The following is a 16,577-nucleotide window of genomic DNA, read 5'->3' on the forward strand; positions in this document are numbered from 1 at the left end:
CCTAGAGGAAGCCAAGCATTGTGTTAGATGCAGGTGATACCTAGGCGAAGCAAAAAAGTCTGCCCTCACAGGGCTTACAGTACAGTGACTATACAGATAAGAAAAGACTTCATTGGAGTACAATGTATTAAGTCTATAATAGAACGTCTCTACAAAAAGTTGTAGAGTGGAAGCCTGAGAAAGGAACAACTAAGTCTTTCTGGCTTGATTAGCCCATTTTTACTTTACTCATCCTTACGTTCATAATAAAAAAAAAAAAATTCATACTTATAAGTGTTGAACTTGGATGCAATTAAATCAGTGCATTTTAAATTAGTTGCCCTTATATGTTTTAGGATCATTGGACCATTTCCTGGTTTTCAATGTTAGTCCCTTGGTAATTATTTACATTCAGTAATATTTAATAGAAAACTGAATTTTGTGTTATTTTCTATATATACATTATGAATATATATATCCATATATACTTATATACTTACACAGTTCTCATTTTTAATAATTTACCTGAAGCCCATTGAGTTTCAAGGGCACCAAGTGAAAGGATCAGCCACTAGTGATGTGATGGTCAGAGGATACAGCTCACAGCCAGGGTGCAGTCAGTTTCCAGAAAGCATTGAGGATGAAAACTTCACAGCAGACATTAGTTTTTTGAAACCATATTTGCCTGGCACTTGTATGCAGATTGACTTCTTGCAGGTAAAAATATTCTTATTGTTGCATCTTGCCAAATCATTTCTTTATGTCAATACCAAATTTTGTAATGAGAATATAGTTAGCTAAATCATTGTACAGTTATGTAAAAAAGGTGTTCATGAAATTAACAAGAAGCGTAATGTCCCAGTTCAAATGAAATAAGGCAAAAATATTTTATTTGATAGATTAACAGTTTTTAGAATTAGGAATTAAAAGAGAAGACTGGGAATTGATGACATGAGCAGATAGGCAGATTATGTACAGAAAATGCCCATGAAGTTATCAGGTAGTAGATTTTCTTCTTCTAATAATTCCTATTAAGTATGACCCTGAGCACTTCTCATTACTATCAGAGGCAAATCCCTGGGATGAAAATAGACAGCATTAAGTAAGATGGATATGCATGTATTTGCAGCAGTGTCTCTTCAACTCAAAGTGATTTTTTTTCTTTTATTTTAAGCCTTTGATAAAAAAATAACACACATATAGAATAAGCACACAGATCATAAGTGCTCAATAATGAATCACAAAGCGAATATACCATTTAACCTCCAGCTTTAAGATACAGAGTATAACTAGTATCCCAGAAATTCCCTTCCTGGCCTCTGTCACTGGTGACTCTTTCCCTTCTCCCCTAAAGTAATCACTTTCTTGAATAAGACAATATGTTAGTTTTGATTTTGGAACTTTATATAAAGGGAACCATGCACAGAGTATGCCCCTGAAATTGATTCATGTTGTTGTGTGTGGCTATAGTTTATTAATTTTCATTGTGAATGTATTATTCCATTGTATGAATACACCTCAGTTTTTTCATTCTGCAGTTTCTTGGTTTGCATTTTGGAACTACTACAGGTAGTTGCTATGAATTTATTGATTGGTTTAGAGAAGTTGTAGTTTTACAGATAAGTCATGCAAACAAATAGAGTTTCCATATACCCCACCTCACACACAGTTTTCCTTATTAACACTTTGCATTAGTGTGGTACTTTTGTTACAATTGGTGAAACAATATTATTATAATTATATTATTAACTATAGTTCATGGTTTACGTTAAATTTGCTGTTAGAGTTGTACAGGCCTATGGTTTTTTAAAAAAATTTATTCTGTTAACTATACATATAAAACCTAAAATTTCCCCTTTTAGCCATATTCAGTTATATAATTCTATGGTGTTATGTTCACATTGTTTTGCTACCATCACCACCACTCATTAGGAAAGCTTTTCCATCACCCCAAAAGAAACTCGACCAATAAAGCATTTATTCTCCATTCTCTACTATTCAGTCAGTAAAAAGGGTACTGATGCAAAGTACCAGAAATCTGTTGACTTTTATTAAGAGTATTTATTTGGGAGTAAAAGCTTACAGTTACAAGGCCCTAAGGGTTCCAGTTAAAAGTACCATAAGAGGTATTTTCTCACCCTAAGTCTCTTGCCATGTGTTGATGCAAGATGGTGGGTGATCTCTGCAAGGGTTCAAGCTTCCTCTTCCTCTTAAGTCTCCGTGGGTCCACTCTTCCTATCTCAGGGGTAGGCTGGCATAGGGCTTTAATAATTGGCTTTTCCATTTCTGCAAAAAGGCTGTTGAAATTTTTATTGGAATTCATTGAATCTATACATCAATTTGGGTAGAATAGATATCTTAAGGATATTTAGTCTTCTAATCCATGAACATGGAATTCCTTCCATTTATTTAGGTCATTTTTTATTTCTTTTAACAATGTTTTGTAGTTTTCTGAATACAGGATCTTTATGTCCTGTTAAGTTTATGTCTAAATATTTAATTCTTTTAGTCATTATTGTAAATGGAATTTGATTCCTGACTTCCTATTCAGATTACTCGTTACTAGTGTATATCAAACACTACTGATTTTTGGATATTCATCTTGTATCCTGCCACTTTGTTGAACTTGTTTATTAGCTCAAGCGACTATCTTGTAGATTTTTCGGTACTTTCTTAGTATTGGATCACATCATCTGTGAAAAGCAAAAGCTTTACTTCTTCCTATCCAATTTGGGTGCCTCTTACTTCTTTTTCTTGCCTGATTGCTTTATCTAGAACCTCTAGGACAGTATTCAACACTAGTAGTGACAGTAGGCATCCTTATCTTGTTCCCAATCTTAATGGGAAAGCTTTCAGTCTTTCACCATTGAGTAAAATGTTAGAGTGGATTTTTCATATATGCTCTTTATTATGTTGAGAAAGTTTCCTTCCATCCCTATCTTTTGAGAAAGAATGCTGTATTTTGTCAAATGCCTTTTCTGTATCAATCAAAATTATCATGTGATTTTTTTCTTCTATTTTTTAATGTGATATATTACACTGATTGATTTTCTGGTGTTGAACCTCCCTTGCATCCTAGGAAGAAACCCACTTGATCATGATGAATAATTCTTTAATATGCTCTTGAATACAGTGAGTGTTTTTGAATCTATATTCATAAGAGAAATTGGTTTATAATTTTCTTTTCTCATAGTATCTTTATGTAGCTTTGATATTAGGGTGACTTTATAGGACTTTATAGGATGAGTTTGGTAGTACTCCCTCCTGTTTTCAGTTTTTTGGAAGAATTTGAGCAAGGTAAGTATTACATCTTCTTTGAGTGATTGGTAGAATTCACATGTGATGCCATCTGGTCCTGGGCTTTTCATTTTTGGGAGTTTTTTGATGACTGTTTTAGTCTCTTGTGATTGTTTTCATGAGGTCTTCTATCATTTCTAAGGTCAAATGAGTTGTTCATGTGTTTCTAGGAATTTGTACAGCTGTTCATTGTATCCTCTTATGATCTCTTTTATTTCTGTGAAGTCAGTAGTAATATTCCCCCTCTCCTTTATGATTCGATTTATTTGCATCTTCACTCTATTTTATTTTAAAAATTTTTATTGAAGTATATCATTCATATGTGAACATACATAAACAATAAGTGTACAGTAAAAGTTGTAAACTCACAAAACAAACGTACATAACATTGTGCAGGGTTCCCATACATCACCCTACCACCAATACTGGCATTTTTTTTAAACGTTTGTTACAAATTATGAAAGAGCATCATCTAAGTATTACTACTAACTATAGTCCATATATTACATTTGGTTTATTTTTTCCCCCAGCCTTCCTTATTAATTTTGTTCAGAAACGATACAGTTTAACTAAAGTGAACAATCAGTGGCATTTGGTAATCACAAGTTGTTGCATTCATCACTTCAATCAATATTAGAGCATTTTCATTACTTAAAAAACACCATTTTACTTTGTCGATCTAGGCAAGGATTTGTCAATTTTGTTGATCTTCTCAAAGAACCAATTTTTGGTTTTGTTGATCCTCTCTTTTTTTTTTTTAAAGATTTATTTATTTCTCTCCCCTCCCCCCCCACCCCGGTTGTCTGTTCTCTGTGTCTATTTGCTATGTCTTCTTTGTCCACTTCTGTTGTTGTCAGCGGCACGGGAATCTGTGTTTCTTTTTGTTGCATCATCTTGTTGTGTCAGCTCTCTGTGTGTGTGGCACCATTCCTGGGCAGGCTGCACTTCCTTTCGTGCTGGGCAGCTCTCCTTACGGGACGCACTCCTTGTGCGTGGGGCTCCCCTACGCGGGGGACATCCCTGCATGGCAGGGCTCTCCTTGTGCGCATCAGCACTGCGCGTGGGCAAGCTCCACACGGGTCAAGGAGGCCCAGGGTTTGAACCGCGGACCTCCCATGTGGTAGACGGACGCCCTGACCACTGGGCCAAGTGTGTTTCCCCCAAATATTTTGATGTTGTGTTCCTGTTTTCATTTCACTAAATATACTTACTCATTTCTCTTCTAATTTCTTCTTTGACCCATTAGTTGTTTAAGAGTATATTGTTTAACCTCCATACCTTTGGGAATTTTTGAGTCCTCTGCCTGTTTCTGAGTTCCAGCTTCATTCCATTATGATCTGAGAAAATTTTTTGTATAATATCAATCTTTTTTAATGTATTGAGACCAGTTTTGTGTCCCAACATGTGGGCTGTTCTAGAGGATAATCCATGAGCATTTGAGAAGAATGCATATCCTGCTGTTTTGGAGTACATTGTTCTTTATTTGTCTGTTAGGTCTATATCATTTATCAAATTGTTCAGATTCTCTATTTCCTTATTGATCATCTGTCTAGTTGTTCTGTCTATTGATGTGAGTGGTACCTTGAAGTCTCCAACTATTATTATAGAGATGTCTGTTTCTCCCTTCAGTTTTTTCAATGTTTGCCTCATGTATTTTGGGGCACCCTGGTTAGGTACATAGATATTTATGACTTATTTCTTCTTGGTTTATTGCCCCCTTTTAATAATATAATATATAATGTTCTTCTTTGTCTCTTATAACAGCTTTGCTTTTGAAGTCTATTTTGTCCACCTTAATATAGCTTCCCCACCTTTTTTTTTTTGTAAATGTATGTGTGAAATATCTTTTACTTTCAACCTATTTATATCCTTGGGTCTAAAATGAGTATCTTGTAGACAGCATATAAATGGCTCATATATTTTTATCTATTCTGGCAGTCTTTTGATTGAGGAGTTTAATCCACTAACATTCGGTGTTATTATTAGTAAAGGTAGTACTTACTTCACTCACATTGATCTTTGGGTTTTATCTTTCATATCTTATTTTCTTTTTTTTTTTTTTTTAAAGATTTATTTATTTTATTTAATTTCCCCCCCTCCCTTGGTTGTCTGTTCTTGGTGTCTGTTTGCTGCGTCTTGTTTCTTTGTCCGCTTCTGTTGTCGTCAGCGGCACGGGAAGTGTGGGCGGCGCCTTTCCTGGGCAGGCTGCACTTTCTTTTCACGCTGGGCGGCTCCTCACGGGCGCACTCCTTGCGCGTGGGGCTCCCCCACGCGGGGGACACCCTTGCGTGGCACGGCACTCCTTGCGCGCATCAGCACTGCGCATGGCCAGCTCCACACGGGTCAAGGAGGCCCGGGGTTTGAACCGTGGACCTCCCATATGGTAGACGGACGCCCTAACCACTGGGCCAAAGTCCGTTTCCCTTTCATATCTTATTTTCACCACTCTTTTCACTCTTTTAGTTACTTTTACTGATAATCATCCTTTCTAGACATCTTCCAAGTCTCTCTCTTGTCTTTTCAGGCTGCAGCACTCCCTTTAGTATTTCTTGTAAGCCAGTCCTTTGATGGCAAACTCTCTCAGTTTCTGTTTATCTGTGAATATTCTGAACTTACCCTCATTTTTGAAGAACAGTTTTGATGGGTATAAGATTCTTGCCTGGCAGTTTTCTCTTTTAGTATCTTAAATATATCATACCACTGCCTTCTTGCCTCCATGGTTTCTGATGAGAAATAAGCACTTAATCTTATTGGCTGTCCCTGTTATGTGTCAAATTGCTTTTCTCTTGCTGCTTTTTTAATTCTTTATTTCTAGATTTTGACATTCTTTATTAGTGTCTTGGAGTAGATCTATTCAGATTTATTCAGATCAAAGGATTTTGCACTTCTTGGACAGAGATATCTATATCCTTCAAAGAGTTGGGAAATTTTCTACCATTATTTCCTCAGATATCCCTTCTGCCCCTTTTCCTTTCTCCTCTCCTTCTGAGACACCCACAGCATGAATATTTTTGCATTTCATGCTGTCATTCAGTTCCCTGAGACCCTGTTCAATTTTTTCCATTCTCTATCTCTTCTTTGTGTTCAATTTTGGATGTCCTGTCTTCTAGCTCACTGATCCTTTCTTCTGCCTCTTCAAATCTGCTGTGCATTTTACATTTAATTCATTGTCCCTTTCATTCCTATAAGTTCTTTTATTTTTCCTTGAATGCTTTCACATTCTTCTTTGTGCCCACCAGTGTCTTAATAACCTTAATTTTTTAACCATCTGTATTAGTCAGCCAAAGGGGTGCTGATGCAAAATACCAGAAATTGATTGGTTTTTATAAAGGGTATTTATTTGGGATAGGAGCGTACAGATACCAGGCCATAAAGCATAAGTTACTTCCTTCAACAAAGTCTATTTCCATGTGTTGGAGCAAGATGTCTGCTGATGTCTGCTAGGGCTCAGGCTTCCTGGGTTCCTCCCTTCCAGGGTCTTGCCTCTCTGGGTTCAGGGTTCTTCTCCTCCCGGAGCTTGCGTCTTCCTGGGCTCAGGGTTCCTCTCTTCTTGGGGCTTGCTTCTCTTTCCTCTGTGGGCTTTCTTCCCAGGGCTCCAGCTTAAGGCTTCAGCATCAATCTGCATCATCAAAATCTCTCAACTCTGTCCTTTACCATGCCTTTTTTCTGTGAGTCCCCACCCTAATGATGTGGCCCAGTCAGAGCCCTAATCTTACTTAATCATGCCCAGGTAATTAAGACCAGATTACAAACATAATCCATTATCTGTTTTTGGAATTCATAACCATATCAAACTGCTGCACCATTTTATTGAATTTATTAAGGAAATTTGCACATCTGTGATTAATTGTCTCAAATCTTATATGTCACCTGGAGATGTAGTTTTTCCTTTGAACCATACCTTCCCCTTTCTTAGTATGGTTTGTAATTTTTTGCTGGTTTCCTAGCTTCTGATTTTTTTTTTTCCATATATATATATATTTTTTAAGATTTCTTTCTTTCTTTCTTTCCCCTTCCTCCCCCTGACCCCCACCCCGGTTGTCTGTTCTCTGTGTCTATTTGCTATGTCTTCTTTGTCCACTTCTGTTGTCAGCGGCACAGGAATCTGTGTTTCTTTTTGTTGCGTCATCTTGTTGTGTCAGCTCTCCGTGTGTGCAGCGCCATTCCTGGCCAGGCTGAACTTTCTTTAGCGCTGGGCGGCTCTCCCTAAGGGGCGCACTCCTTGAGCGTGGGGCTCCCCTATGCGGGGGACATCCCTGCGTGGCACGGCATTCCTTGCGCGCATCAGCACTGCACATGGGCCAGCTCCACACGGGTCAAGGAGGCCCGGGGTTTGAACTGCGGACCTCCCATGTGGTAGACAGATGCCCTAACCACTGGGCCAAGTCCACCATCTACATTTTCTTGATATCTTTATTCTGGGCTCAGTTTCTCTCTTTAGCCAAGGACTTTCTTGATTGACTTTGTGCTAAAGCCCTTCTTTGACACTGAATTTGAAACTTTATATTAGCTGGTGTTTAACAAGTCAGATTTTTTTAGCTCTTAGTCTTCTGATTCTTACCCCAGCAGGTGGTGCTTATTAGCCAAATATTTCCCACAGCCCTAAAGTAGTCCTGCTGCTTTAATTCTCAACTAACTTATCCCCTTTTGGGGGTATGACTGTGACTGATTTTGCCAGCTTCACTGGGATGAAACTGATGCACAGATCCCAAACCCTGTCTGTGATCTGAGATCTCTAATCAACTGTCACAATCTGTGCTGGGCCATGACCTCACCCTCCTTTTCTTGGGGAAGAACTCACCTTTAGCAAGCTGTTTACCACATCTCCAAGAGGGTACTGTATCTCTCAGTTAGCTTCCCTGTTGGAGGCAGAGTTGAGACCAAGACTACTGATTGCTGTTTTTCTTTTTTGAGGGGCAGGACCAGAGGACCAGGACCAGAAATTGAACCCTGGACCTTGTATGTGGGAAGCCTTTTGGCACTCAACCACTGAGCCACATCAGTTCCCCTGAGTTGGTTATTCTGTTTTTTGTTTGCTTTTTTGGGGAGGGAGGCACTGGGAACTGAACCTGGGACCTCCCATGTGGGAGGCAGGCTCTCAACTGCTCGAGCCACATCCACTTCCTCCTGATTGCTTTTTGTGGTGATTGGGCTGGAACTGCCCACATTGTCCTGAGCAATTGATGAAGCTCTGTCACCTCTCTCTCCCACAGGGGTCAGGTATGGAGTCAGGGTGCAAGTGGTAATTAAAGCTGTGCAGGTTGAAACTGCCTGTAGATTCATGGAAAGACTGATGAAGCTCTGCCCACCTTCTTCCCTGCTAGGGGTAGAGATGGAGTCCAGTTGGGTACTGTTATCTGACCTGGGTGGAAAGAAGCTGATCCCTAACATCCAAGCAGTCACTGTGATTTTCAGTCAACCCTCCTTCCACTCCTGCCAGGGTGGAATTAAAGTAGAGATTGCCAGCTTCTTTCTAACATGGATGGGTTCAAACTTTAGCTTAGAATTAGAATTAGAATTAGCTTAGAATTAGAATCTTAGAATTGGAATCTAGCTAGTGTAATTTGCTAATCAATAGCAGTCAGTGTCTGGCTGTCTCCTCTTCCCCATTTTTGGGATGTGGAGTTTCCAACTCCAGCAGGGAGTGACTCTGGAAGCAGACTGCCCCACTGTAGGGGATGGGCACTAGTCTCTAACGTGGAGGGATCTCCTCATGCGTCTTTACTACAGGTAGCCAGTCTTTTCCTTTCATTCTTCCCTAGATGGTATATGGTGTTCTGGTCTCTGGATCCCCTCAGACAGTTGATTTTTATATAGATCCTGGATGGTTACTAACTGCTCTGTAGGGTAAGCTAATTCTTAGTGCTCTCTACTCTGCTGAGCTCTTGCCCATTTCCCCCCGTAGGTTGTCTTTTTACTTTCATGTTGAAGTCCTTTAATACATAGAGTTTTAAATTTTGATGAAGTCCAGTTTTTCTATTTTTTTCTTTTGCTGCTCATGCTTTTGGTGTAAAATAAGAAACCATTGCCTAACAAAATATTCTGAAGATGATTCCTTATGTTTTCTTCTAGGAGTTTTACAGTTCTGTTTCTTATATTTGGGTTATTGATCCATTTCAAGATGATTTCTGTATATGGTATGTGATATGGGTCCTCTTTCATTCTTTTGCATATGGATATTTCGTTTTCCCAGCACATTTGTTGAAGATAGTATTCTTTCCTTACTGGGTGGTATGATGGTTTGAAAATGTATGTACCCCAGAAAAACATGTTCTTAAAGTTAATCCATTCTGTAGGTGTGGACCCATTGTAAGTAGGCCCTTTTCATGAAGTACTTCAGTTAAGGTGTGACCCACCTCATTCAGGGGTGGAGTCCTCTATAAGACAGTGAAATTCAGACAATGGGAGAGAAAGTCGGAAGCAAGGAACTGAAAGCAACAAAACCCAGAAGATAAGGGAGAGACCAGCAGATGTTGCTGTGTGCCTTGCCATGTGGCAGAGGAGCCAGGGATAACTGGCAGGTAGTCTGGGAAAAAGCATTGCCTCAATGATGCCTTGATTTGGACTTTTCTTAGCTAAAACTGTGAACTAATGAATTCTTATTATTTAAGCCAAACCTTATTTCATGGTTTCTGCTTTCAGCAGACTAGGAAACTAAAACAGCTGGACTTGGCAGCCTTGTCAAAAATCAATTGGCCATAGGTATGAGGATCTATTTGTGGACTCTATTCGATTCCATTTGTCTTTATATTTATCCTTATGCCAGTACCATGCTGTTGTGATGACTGTAGCTTTTTAATGAATTTTAATGTCAGGAAGTGGGACTCCTACTTCATACTTTTTAAAGATGATTTTATAATCATCTTTATACTTCCAAATAAATTTGATGATTGGCTTTTACATTTCTGCAAAGAAGGCTTTTGGAATTTTGATTGGGCTTGTGTTGAATCTGTAAAACATTTTGGGTAGAATTGATATCTTAACAATATTAGACTTCCAATCCATGAACATGGAATGTCCTTCCATTTATTTAGGTTTTCTTTGATTTCTTTTAGCAATGTATTGTAGTTTTCTGTGTATAAGTCCTTTATATCCTTGGCTAGATTTATTCCTAGATAAATGCTTCTTTTAGTTGCTATTGTAAATGGATTTTTAAAAATTTCTTCTTCAGGTTGTTCACTACTCATGGAAGTTTTATTCTTCCATTCTACTCTTAATGCCTTTTAATTCTTTATCTTGCCTAATTTTTCTGGCCAGAACTTCTACCACATTGTGGAATCCTTACCTTTTTTCTGATCTGAGAGGGAAAGCAATCAGTTTTCACCAGTAAGTAAGATGGTAATGTAGGGTTTTCATATATGCCCTTTATCATGTTGAGGAAGTTTCCTTCTATTCTTGTTTTCTTTAAGTGGCTTTATCAAGAAGGGGTGCTGGTATTTGTCACATGCATTTTCTGTATCAATTGAGATATCATTCTGTTAATAGGGTGTATTATATTGGACTTTTTTTTTTTTTTTATGTTGAACCATTCTTGTAAATCTGGGATAAATCCCACTTGGTTATAGTGTTTAACTCTTTTATTGTGCTGTTGGATTCTGTTTGCCAATATTTTGTTGAGGATTTCTGCGGTAGTATTCATATGAGATTGTAATTTTCTTTTCTTTTCTTTTGGTGTCTTTATCCGGCTTTGGTATGAGGTTGCTGGTGGACTTGTAGAATGAATTAGCGAGTATTCCCTCCTCTTCAGTTTTTTGGAAGAGTTTAAACAGGATTGGTGCTAATTTTCCTTGGCGTGTTTGGTAAAATTACCCTGTGAAGCCTTCTGGTCCTGGGCCTTTCTTTGTTGAGAAGTTTTTGATTACTGATTTAATCTCTTTACTAGATATTTGTTTGTTGAGGTCTTTTATTTCTCCTTGATTTAATATAGATACTTTGCACGTTTCTAGGAGTTTGTCCATTTCATCTAGTTTATCAAATTTGTTGGCATACATTTATTCTTAGTATCTTCTTATAATCCTTTCTATATCTTTGGTCAGTAGTAACATCCCCCTTTTCATTTCTGATTCCAGTATTTGTGTCCTCTTGGTTTGTTAATTTTATTGATGTTTTCAAGTAATAAACATTTGGTTTTGTTGATTCTCTCAATTGTTTTTTAATTCTGTTTCATTTATTGCTTCTCTAAGCTGTGTTATTTCCTTTCTTTGTCTCACTTTGAGTTTAGTTTGTTTTTATTTTTCTTAATCCTCCAGTTTTGTGGTTAGGTCTCTGATTTGAAAGATTGCTACTTTTAAAATTTAAGTATTTAGAGGTATAAATTCCCTCGCAGCACTGCTTTTGCTGCATCCCATCAGTTTTGGTATGTTGTGTTTTCATTTTCATTCACTTCAGATATTTCCTAATTTCTCTAGTGGTTCTTTTTTGACTCACTGGCTGTTTAAGATATGTTGTTTAATCTCCACATATATGTGAATTTTCCACTACTCCCTCTGTTATTGGTTTATACCTTCATTCCACTGTGGTCAGAGAAGATACATTGTATGATTTTAATATTTTTAAATTTATTGAGACTTGTTTTGTGACCTAACATAGTCTATACTAATGAATGACCCATATGCACTAGAGAAGTATGTGAGTTTTATAAATGTCTGTTAGGTCTAGTTGGTTTAGGGTATTGTTCAAGTCTTTATTTCCTTATTGATTATCTGTCTAGATATTTTATCCACTATTGAAAGTGTATTTGACATCTCTTTTCCCCTTCAGATCTGCCAATATTTGCTTCATATATTTTGTGACTCTACCGTTAGGTGCCTATATATTTATAATTATTTCTTCTTGTTAAATTGACCCATTTATCAGTATATAGTGACTTTCTTTGTCTATCATAACAATTTTGGAATTAAAGTCTGCTTTATCTAATATTAGTATAGCTACTCCACCTCTCTTTGGTCATTATTTGCATGGCAATTTTTTTTCTCTCTTTTCTCTTTTAATCTACCTTTTAAAAAAATGATTTATTTATTTATCTCTCCCCCCCCACCCCCACCCTCCTGTTGTCTGTTCTCTGTGTCCATTCATTGTATTTTCCTTTGTGTCTGCTTGTATTCTCATTAGACGGTTCGGGGAACCAATCCTGGGACCTTTCAGAGTGGGAGAGAGGCAATCATTCTCTTCTGCCACCTCAGCTCCCTGTTCTGCTATGTCTCTTATTGTCTCTCCTCTGTGTCTCTTGTTGTGTCATCTTGCTGTGCCAGGTCTTACCACATTGGCTGGCAGACCTGCGAGGGGTGGTACTCCTGTGTGGGGCGGGGCACTCATGCGTGGGGTGGCACTCCTGCATGGACTAGCTCACCACGCAGGCCAACTTGCCTTTACCAGGAGGCCCTGGGCATCAAACCCTCGTCCTCCTTATGGTAGACAAGAGCCCACCTGCTTGAGCCACATCTGTCTCCCTTTTAATCTACTTTTGTCTTTGATTGGTCTTTAAGTTGAGTCATGCTTTTGTTTTGTTCTCTTTGTTTTTTACTTGTTTCTTTTTTTTTTTCTTTTCTTTTTTTTTGACGTATGTGGAACCTGGGATTTAACCCAGGACCTTGTTTGTGGGAAGTCAGTGCTTAACCACTGAGCCACATCAGCTTTCCTGGGTTGGTTTTTCATTTGTTTTGCTTCTTGTTTTGTTTTTGTTGTTGTTTAGGAGACACCAGAAACCAAACCCAGGATCTCCCATGTGGGAAGCAGGCACTCAACCACCTGAGCCACATCTGCTCCCCAATCATGCTTTTTTTGGTTAAAAGGTTATTTATTTATTTATTCCCCCCCCCCCCACACTTTGCAGCTTGTTTGCTGTCTGTTCTCTATATCCATTCTCTGTGCGTTCCTCTGCTTGTCTCCCTTTTGTTGCATCATCTTACTGTGCCAGCTCTCCATGGGCACAGACTGTCAGCTCTCCGTGGGCACAGACTGTCAGCTCTCCACAGGTGCGGGCCAGCTTGCCTTCACAAGGAGGCCCTGGGATGTGAACCCAGGGCCTCCCATATGGTAGATGGGAGCCCAATCGATTGAGCCACAGTTGCTTCCCCTGATCATGCTTTTTTATAAGTTTCACTAGACAGTGTAATCCATATTCTTTCAAAATAACTACTGGTAATGCAGGACTTTCTTGTATTATTTTCCTATTTGGTCTGTTTGCCCCTCAGTTCTTTTTTCATTAATGCCTCCTGTCATGTTTACTTGATTATTTTTAATATAACATTTTGAGTCTCTTCTTTTATCCCTCTTTATATATCTTATTTATTTTTTCTTTAAGGTAACCACGTGGCTGCGATTTAACATCCTAAATCTCTTAACAGTCACATTTGATTTGATTCCAGCTTAACTTGAATAGCATACAGTGTTCCTATACCTCTCCTTGCCCCACCTTTTTGTTGTACTTGTTACAATTTATATCTTATATATTGTGTGCCCCAAACCATAGATTCATCATTGCTTTTTATGCATTTTCATTTTAAAGTGTAAGTAAAAAGTAGAGTTATATGCCAAAAATATATAATTAATAGTACTGGAATTTATAATTACCTGTATCGTTACCTTTTCCAGAAGTGTTTATTTCTTTGTGCTGCTTCAGTGTATTTTCTAGTGTCCTTTACTTTTGATCTGAAAAACTCATTTTAGCATTGTCTGTAGGGTAGGTCTAGTGGTGACAAACTCCTTCAGTTTTGTTTATCTGGGAATGTCTTAATCTCTCCCTCATTTCTGAAGGGCAGTTTGTTGGCTGCAGAATTCTTAGTTTGGGTTTTTTTTCCCCAGTGCTTTAAATATTTCTACCCACTGCCTTCTTGCCTCCCTGGTTTCCAATGAGAAATTTAGAATTGCCGTCGTTCTCCATCCTTATCAACACTTTTTGTTGCCAGTTGTTTATGTTCAAGGTTCTCTCTTTGGGTGGTCGAGTAGTGGTATGTCAGCGGTAATTCTCTACGGTTCAGATTTGCATTTCCCTGCCTAGCAGTGAGTTTGGGACCTTTTTTGTGCTTATCGGCTATCTCTGTGTCCTCTTTGGTGAAGTTTCTTTTAAAGTTTCTTCCTCAGTTTTTAATTGACTTAACCTAAACATTTACTTAAAATTTTTGCATCTTTAAATATGTTTTAGATATTTATCCATTGTCAGTTGAATGTTTGTAAATATCTTCCCCCACTTATCCTTTTTTAAAAAGCTTTATTGAGATATAATTTACTTACCATAAAATTCATTTTTTTAAAGTGTATAATTCAGTGGTTTTAATATGTTTACAAAGTACAACCTTCAATATAATCTAATTTTAGAACATGTTTATCACCCCCAAAAGAAACTTGATATCAATTAGCAGCCATTCCCCATTCTTCTTTTTCCCCTCTCTACTGCCCCACCCAGTCTTAGGCAATCCCTAATAAATTTTCTGTCTGTGATTTATCTTTTTACTTTTAATGGTGTCTTTTTATGAGTAAAACTTAAAATTTATCAGAACTATTTTACATTATTAAAGGAAATCAAAGAAAACCTAATTAAATGGAAGAATATTCCATGTATATGGAATGGAAGACTAAATATCATTGAGGTGTCTGTTCTACCCAAATTGATTTACAGATTTAATGCAATCCCCTTAAAATTACAACAGCATTTTTTTTGCTGAATTGGAAAAGCGAATTATGAAATTTATTTGGAAGGGTAGAGAGCCCAAAATAGCTAAAAATATATTGAAAAAAGGGAAGCAGATGTGGCTTGAGCAGTTGGGTGCTTGCCTACCACATGGGAGTCCCATGTTCAGTTCCCATTGCCTCCTAAAGAAGAAAAGCAAGACAGTGAGAAGATGCAACAAGATGACGCAATGAAATGATGCAAGGAGAAAATACAATAAGAGACAAAACAAGCAGGGAGCAGAGGTGGCTCAAGCAGTTATGTGCTTCCCTCCCACATAGGAAGTCCTGGATTTGTTTCCTGGTTCCTCCTGAAAAGAAGACGAGGGAAGTGGATGTGGCTCAAGTGATAAGGCCTCTGCCTACCATATGGGAGGACCCAGGTTCAATCCCTGCACCTCCTGGTGAAAAAGAAGAGGAGAAAGCCTGCCCGTACAGTGAGCCAAGTGCCCATGCAAGTTCCTGTGTGGTGAGCTAGTGCCTACGCAAGTGAGTCACACAGCAAAATGATGATGCAACAAAAGAGAGGCAAAGGGGAGAGTCAAAAACAAGCACAGCAGAGACCGGGAACTAAGGTAGCACAATTGATAGGGACCCTCTCTCCACATCAGAGTCCCCAGAATCGAATCCCTCTGAATCCTAGAGGAGAAAGATAAGAAGAGAAGACAAAAAAGAGAAATAGATATAGAAGATCACACAGCAAATAGACATAGACCAAAAAAAACAGCTGGGCGGAGGCACAGGGGAGGGGAAAAATACACAAATCTTTAAAAAAAAAGCAAAAAGAAAATGAGCAGGCATACGGAACACACAATGAACAGAGAGTGGACAATGAGCGCAAACAACGAGGGGAGCTAAAATATATTTTTAAAATATATATATTGAAAAAAAAAAAACAATACTGAAGGAATCATGCTACATGACTTTAAAGCTTACTGTAAAGCTATAGTGATCAAAACTTCATGGTGGGAAGTGGATGTGGCTCAACAGATAGGGTGTCCGCCTACCATATAGGAGGTCCAAGGGTTCGATACCCAGGGCCTCCTGGCCTGTGTGGTGAGCTGGCCCACGTGCAGTACTGCTGCACGCAAGAAGTGCCGGCCCATGCAGGGATGCCCCGACCTAAGGGTCCCCCCTGCACGATGAGTGCTCCCTGCACAAGGAGAGCCGCCCTGCATGAAGCTGCAGCCCTCCCAGGAGTGGTGCCACACACACAGAGAGCTGATGCAGCAAAATGACACAACAAAAAGAGACACAGATCCCCAGTGCCACCTGATGAGAATACAAACAGACACAGAAGAACACACAGCAAATGGACACAGAGGAGACAACAGTGGTGGTGGGGGGATTGAAATAAATAAATCTTTAAAAAAAAAAAACAAAAAAATGCATGGAATTGGCACAAGGATAGACAATTAAATGAAACTAGGAGTTCCTTTTTTTTTTTTTAAGATTTATTTATTTATTTATTTTTAAAATTTCTCTCCCTTTCCCCACCGCCAGTTGTCTGCTCTTCTGTGTCCGCTTGTATTCTTGTCAGCGGCACTGGGAATCTGTGTCTCTTTTTGTTGCATCATCTTTCTATGTCAGCTCTCTCTGTGTGTGACGCCACCCCGGGCAGGCTGCACTTTATT

The 16,577-nt window shown here is 38.5% G+C and overlaps 1 protein-coding gene across 1 annotated transcript in view; it reads left to right on the plus strand.

The window, feature by feature from the left end:
- The window catches only part of ZGRF1 (zinc finger GRF-type containing 1), a 149,353-nt gene that overhangs the window by 72,160 nt on the left and 60,616 nt on the right, over window positions 1-16,577 (plus strand). The window contains 1 exon segment of the mRNA XM_058293946.2: window positions 511-696. Within this exon segment, the coding sequence (XP_058149929.1) occupies window positions 511-696 (186 nt within the window).

This window comes from Dasypus novemcinctus, chromosome 1 (genome assembly GCF_030445035.2).
Source record: "Dasypus novemcinctus isolate mDasNov1 chromosome 1, mDasNov1.1.hap2, whole genome shotgun sequence".
In the NCBI taxonomy this organism is placed as follows: Eukaryota; Metazoa; Chordata; class Mammalia; order Cingulata; family Dasypodidae; genus Dasypus; species Dasypus novemcinctus.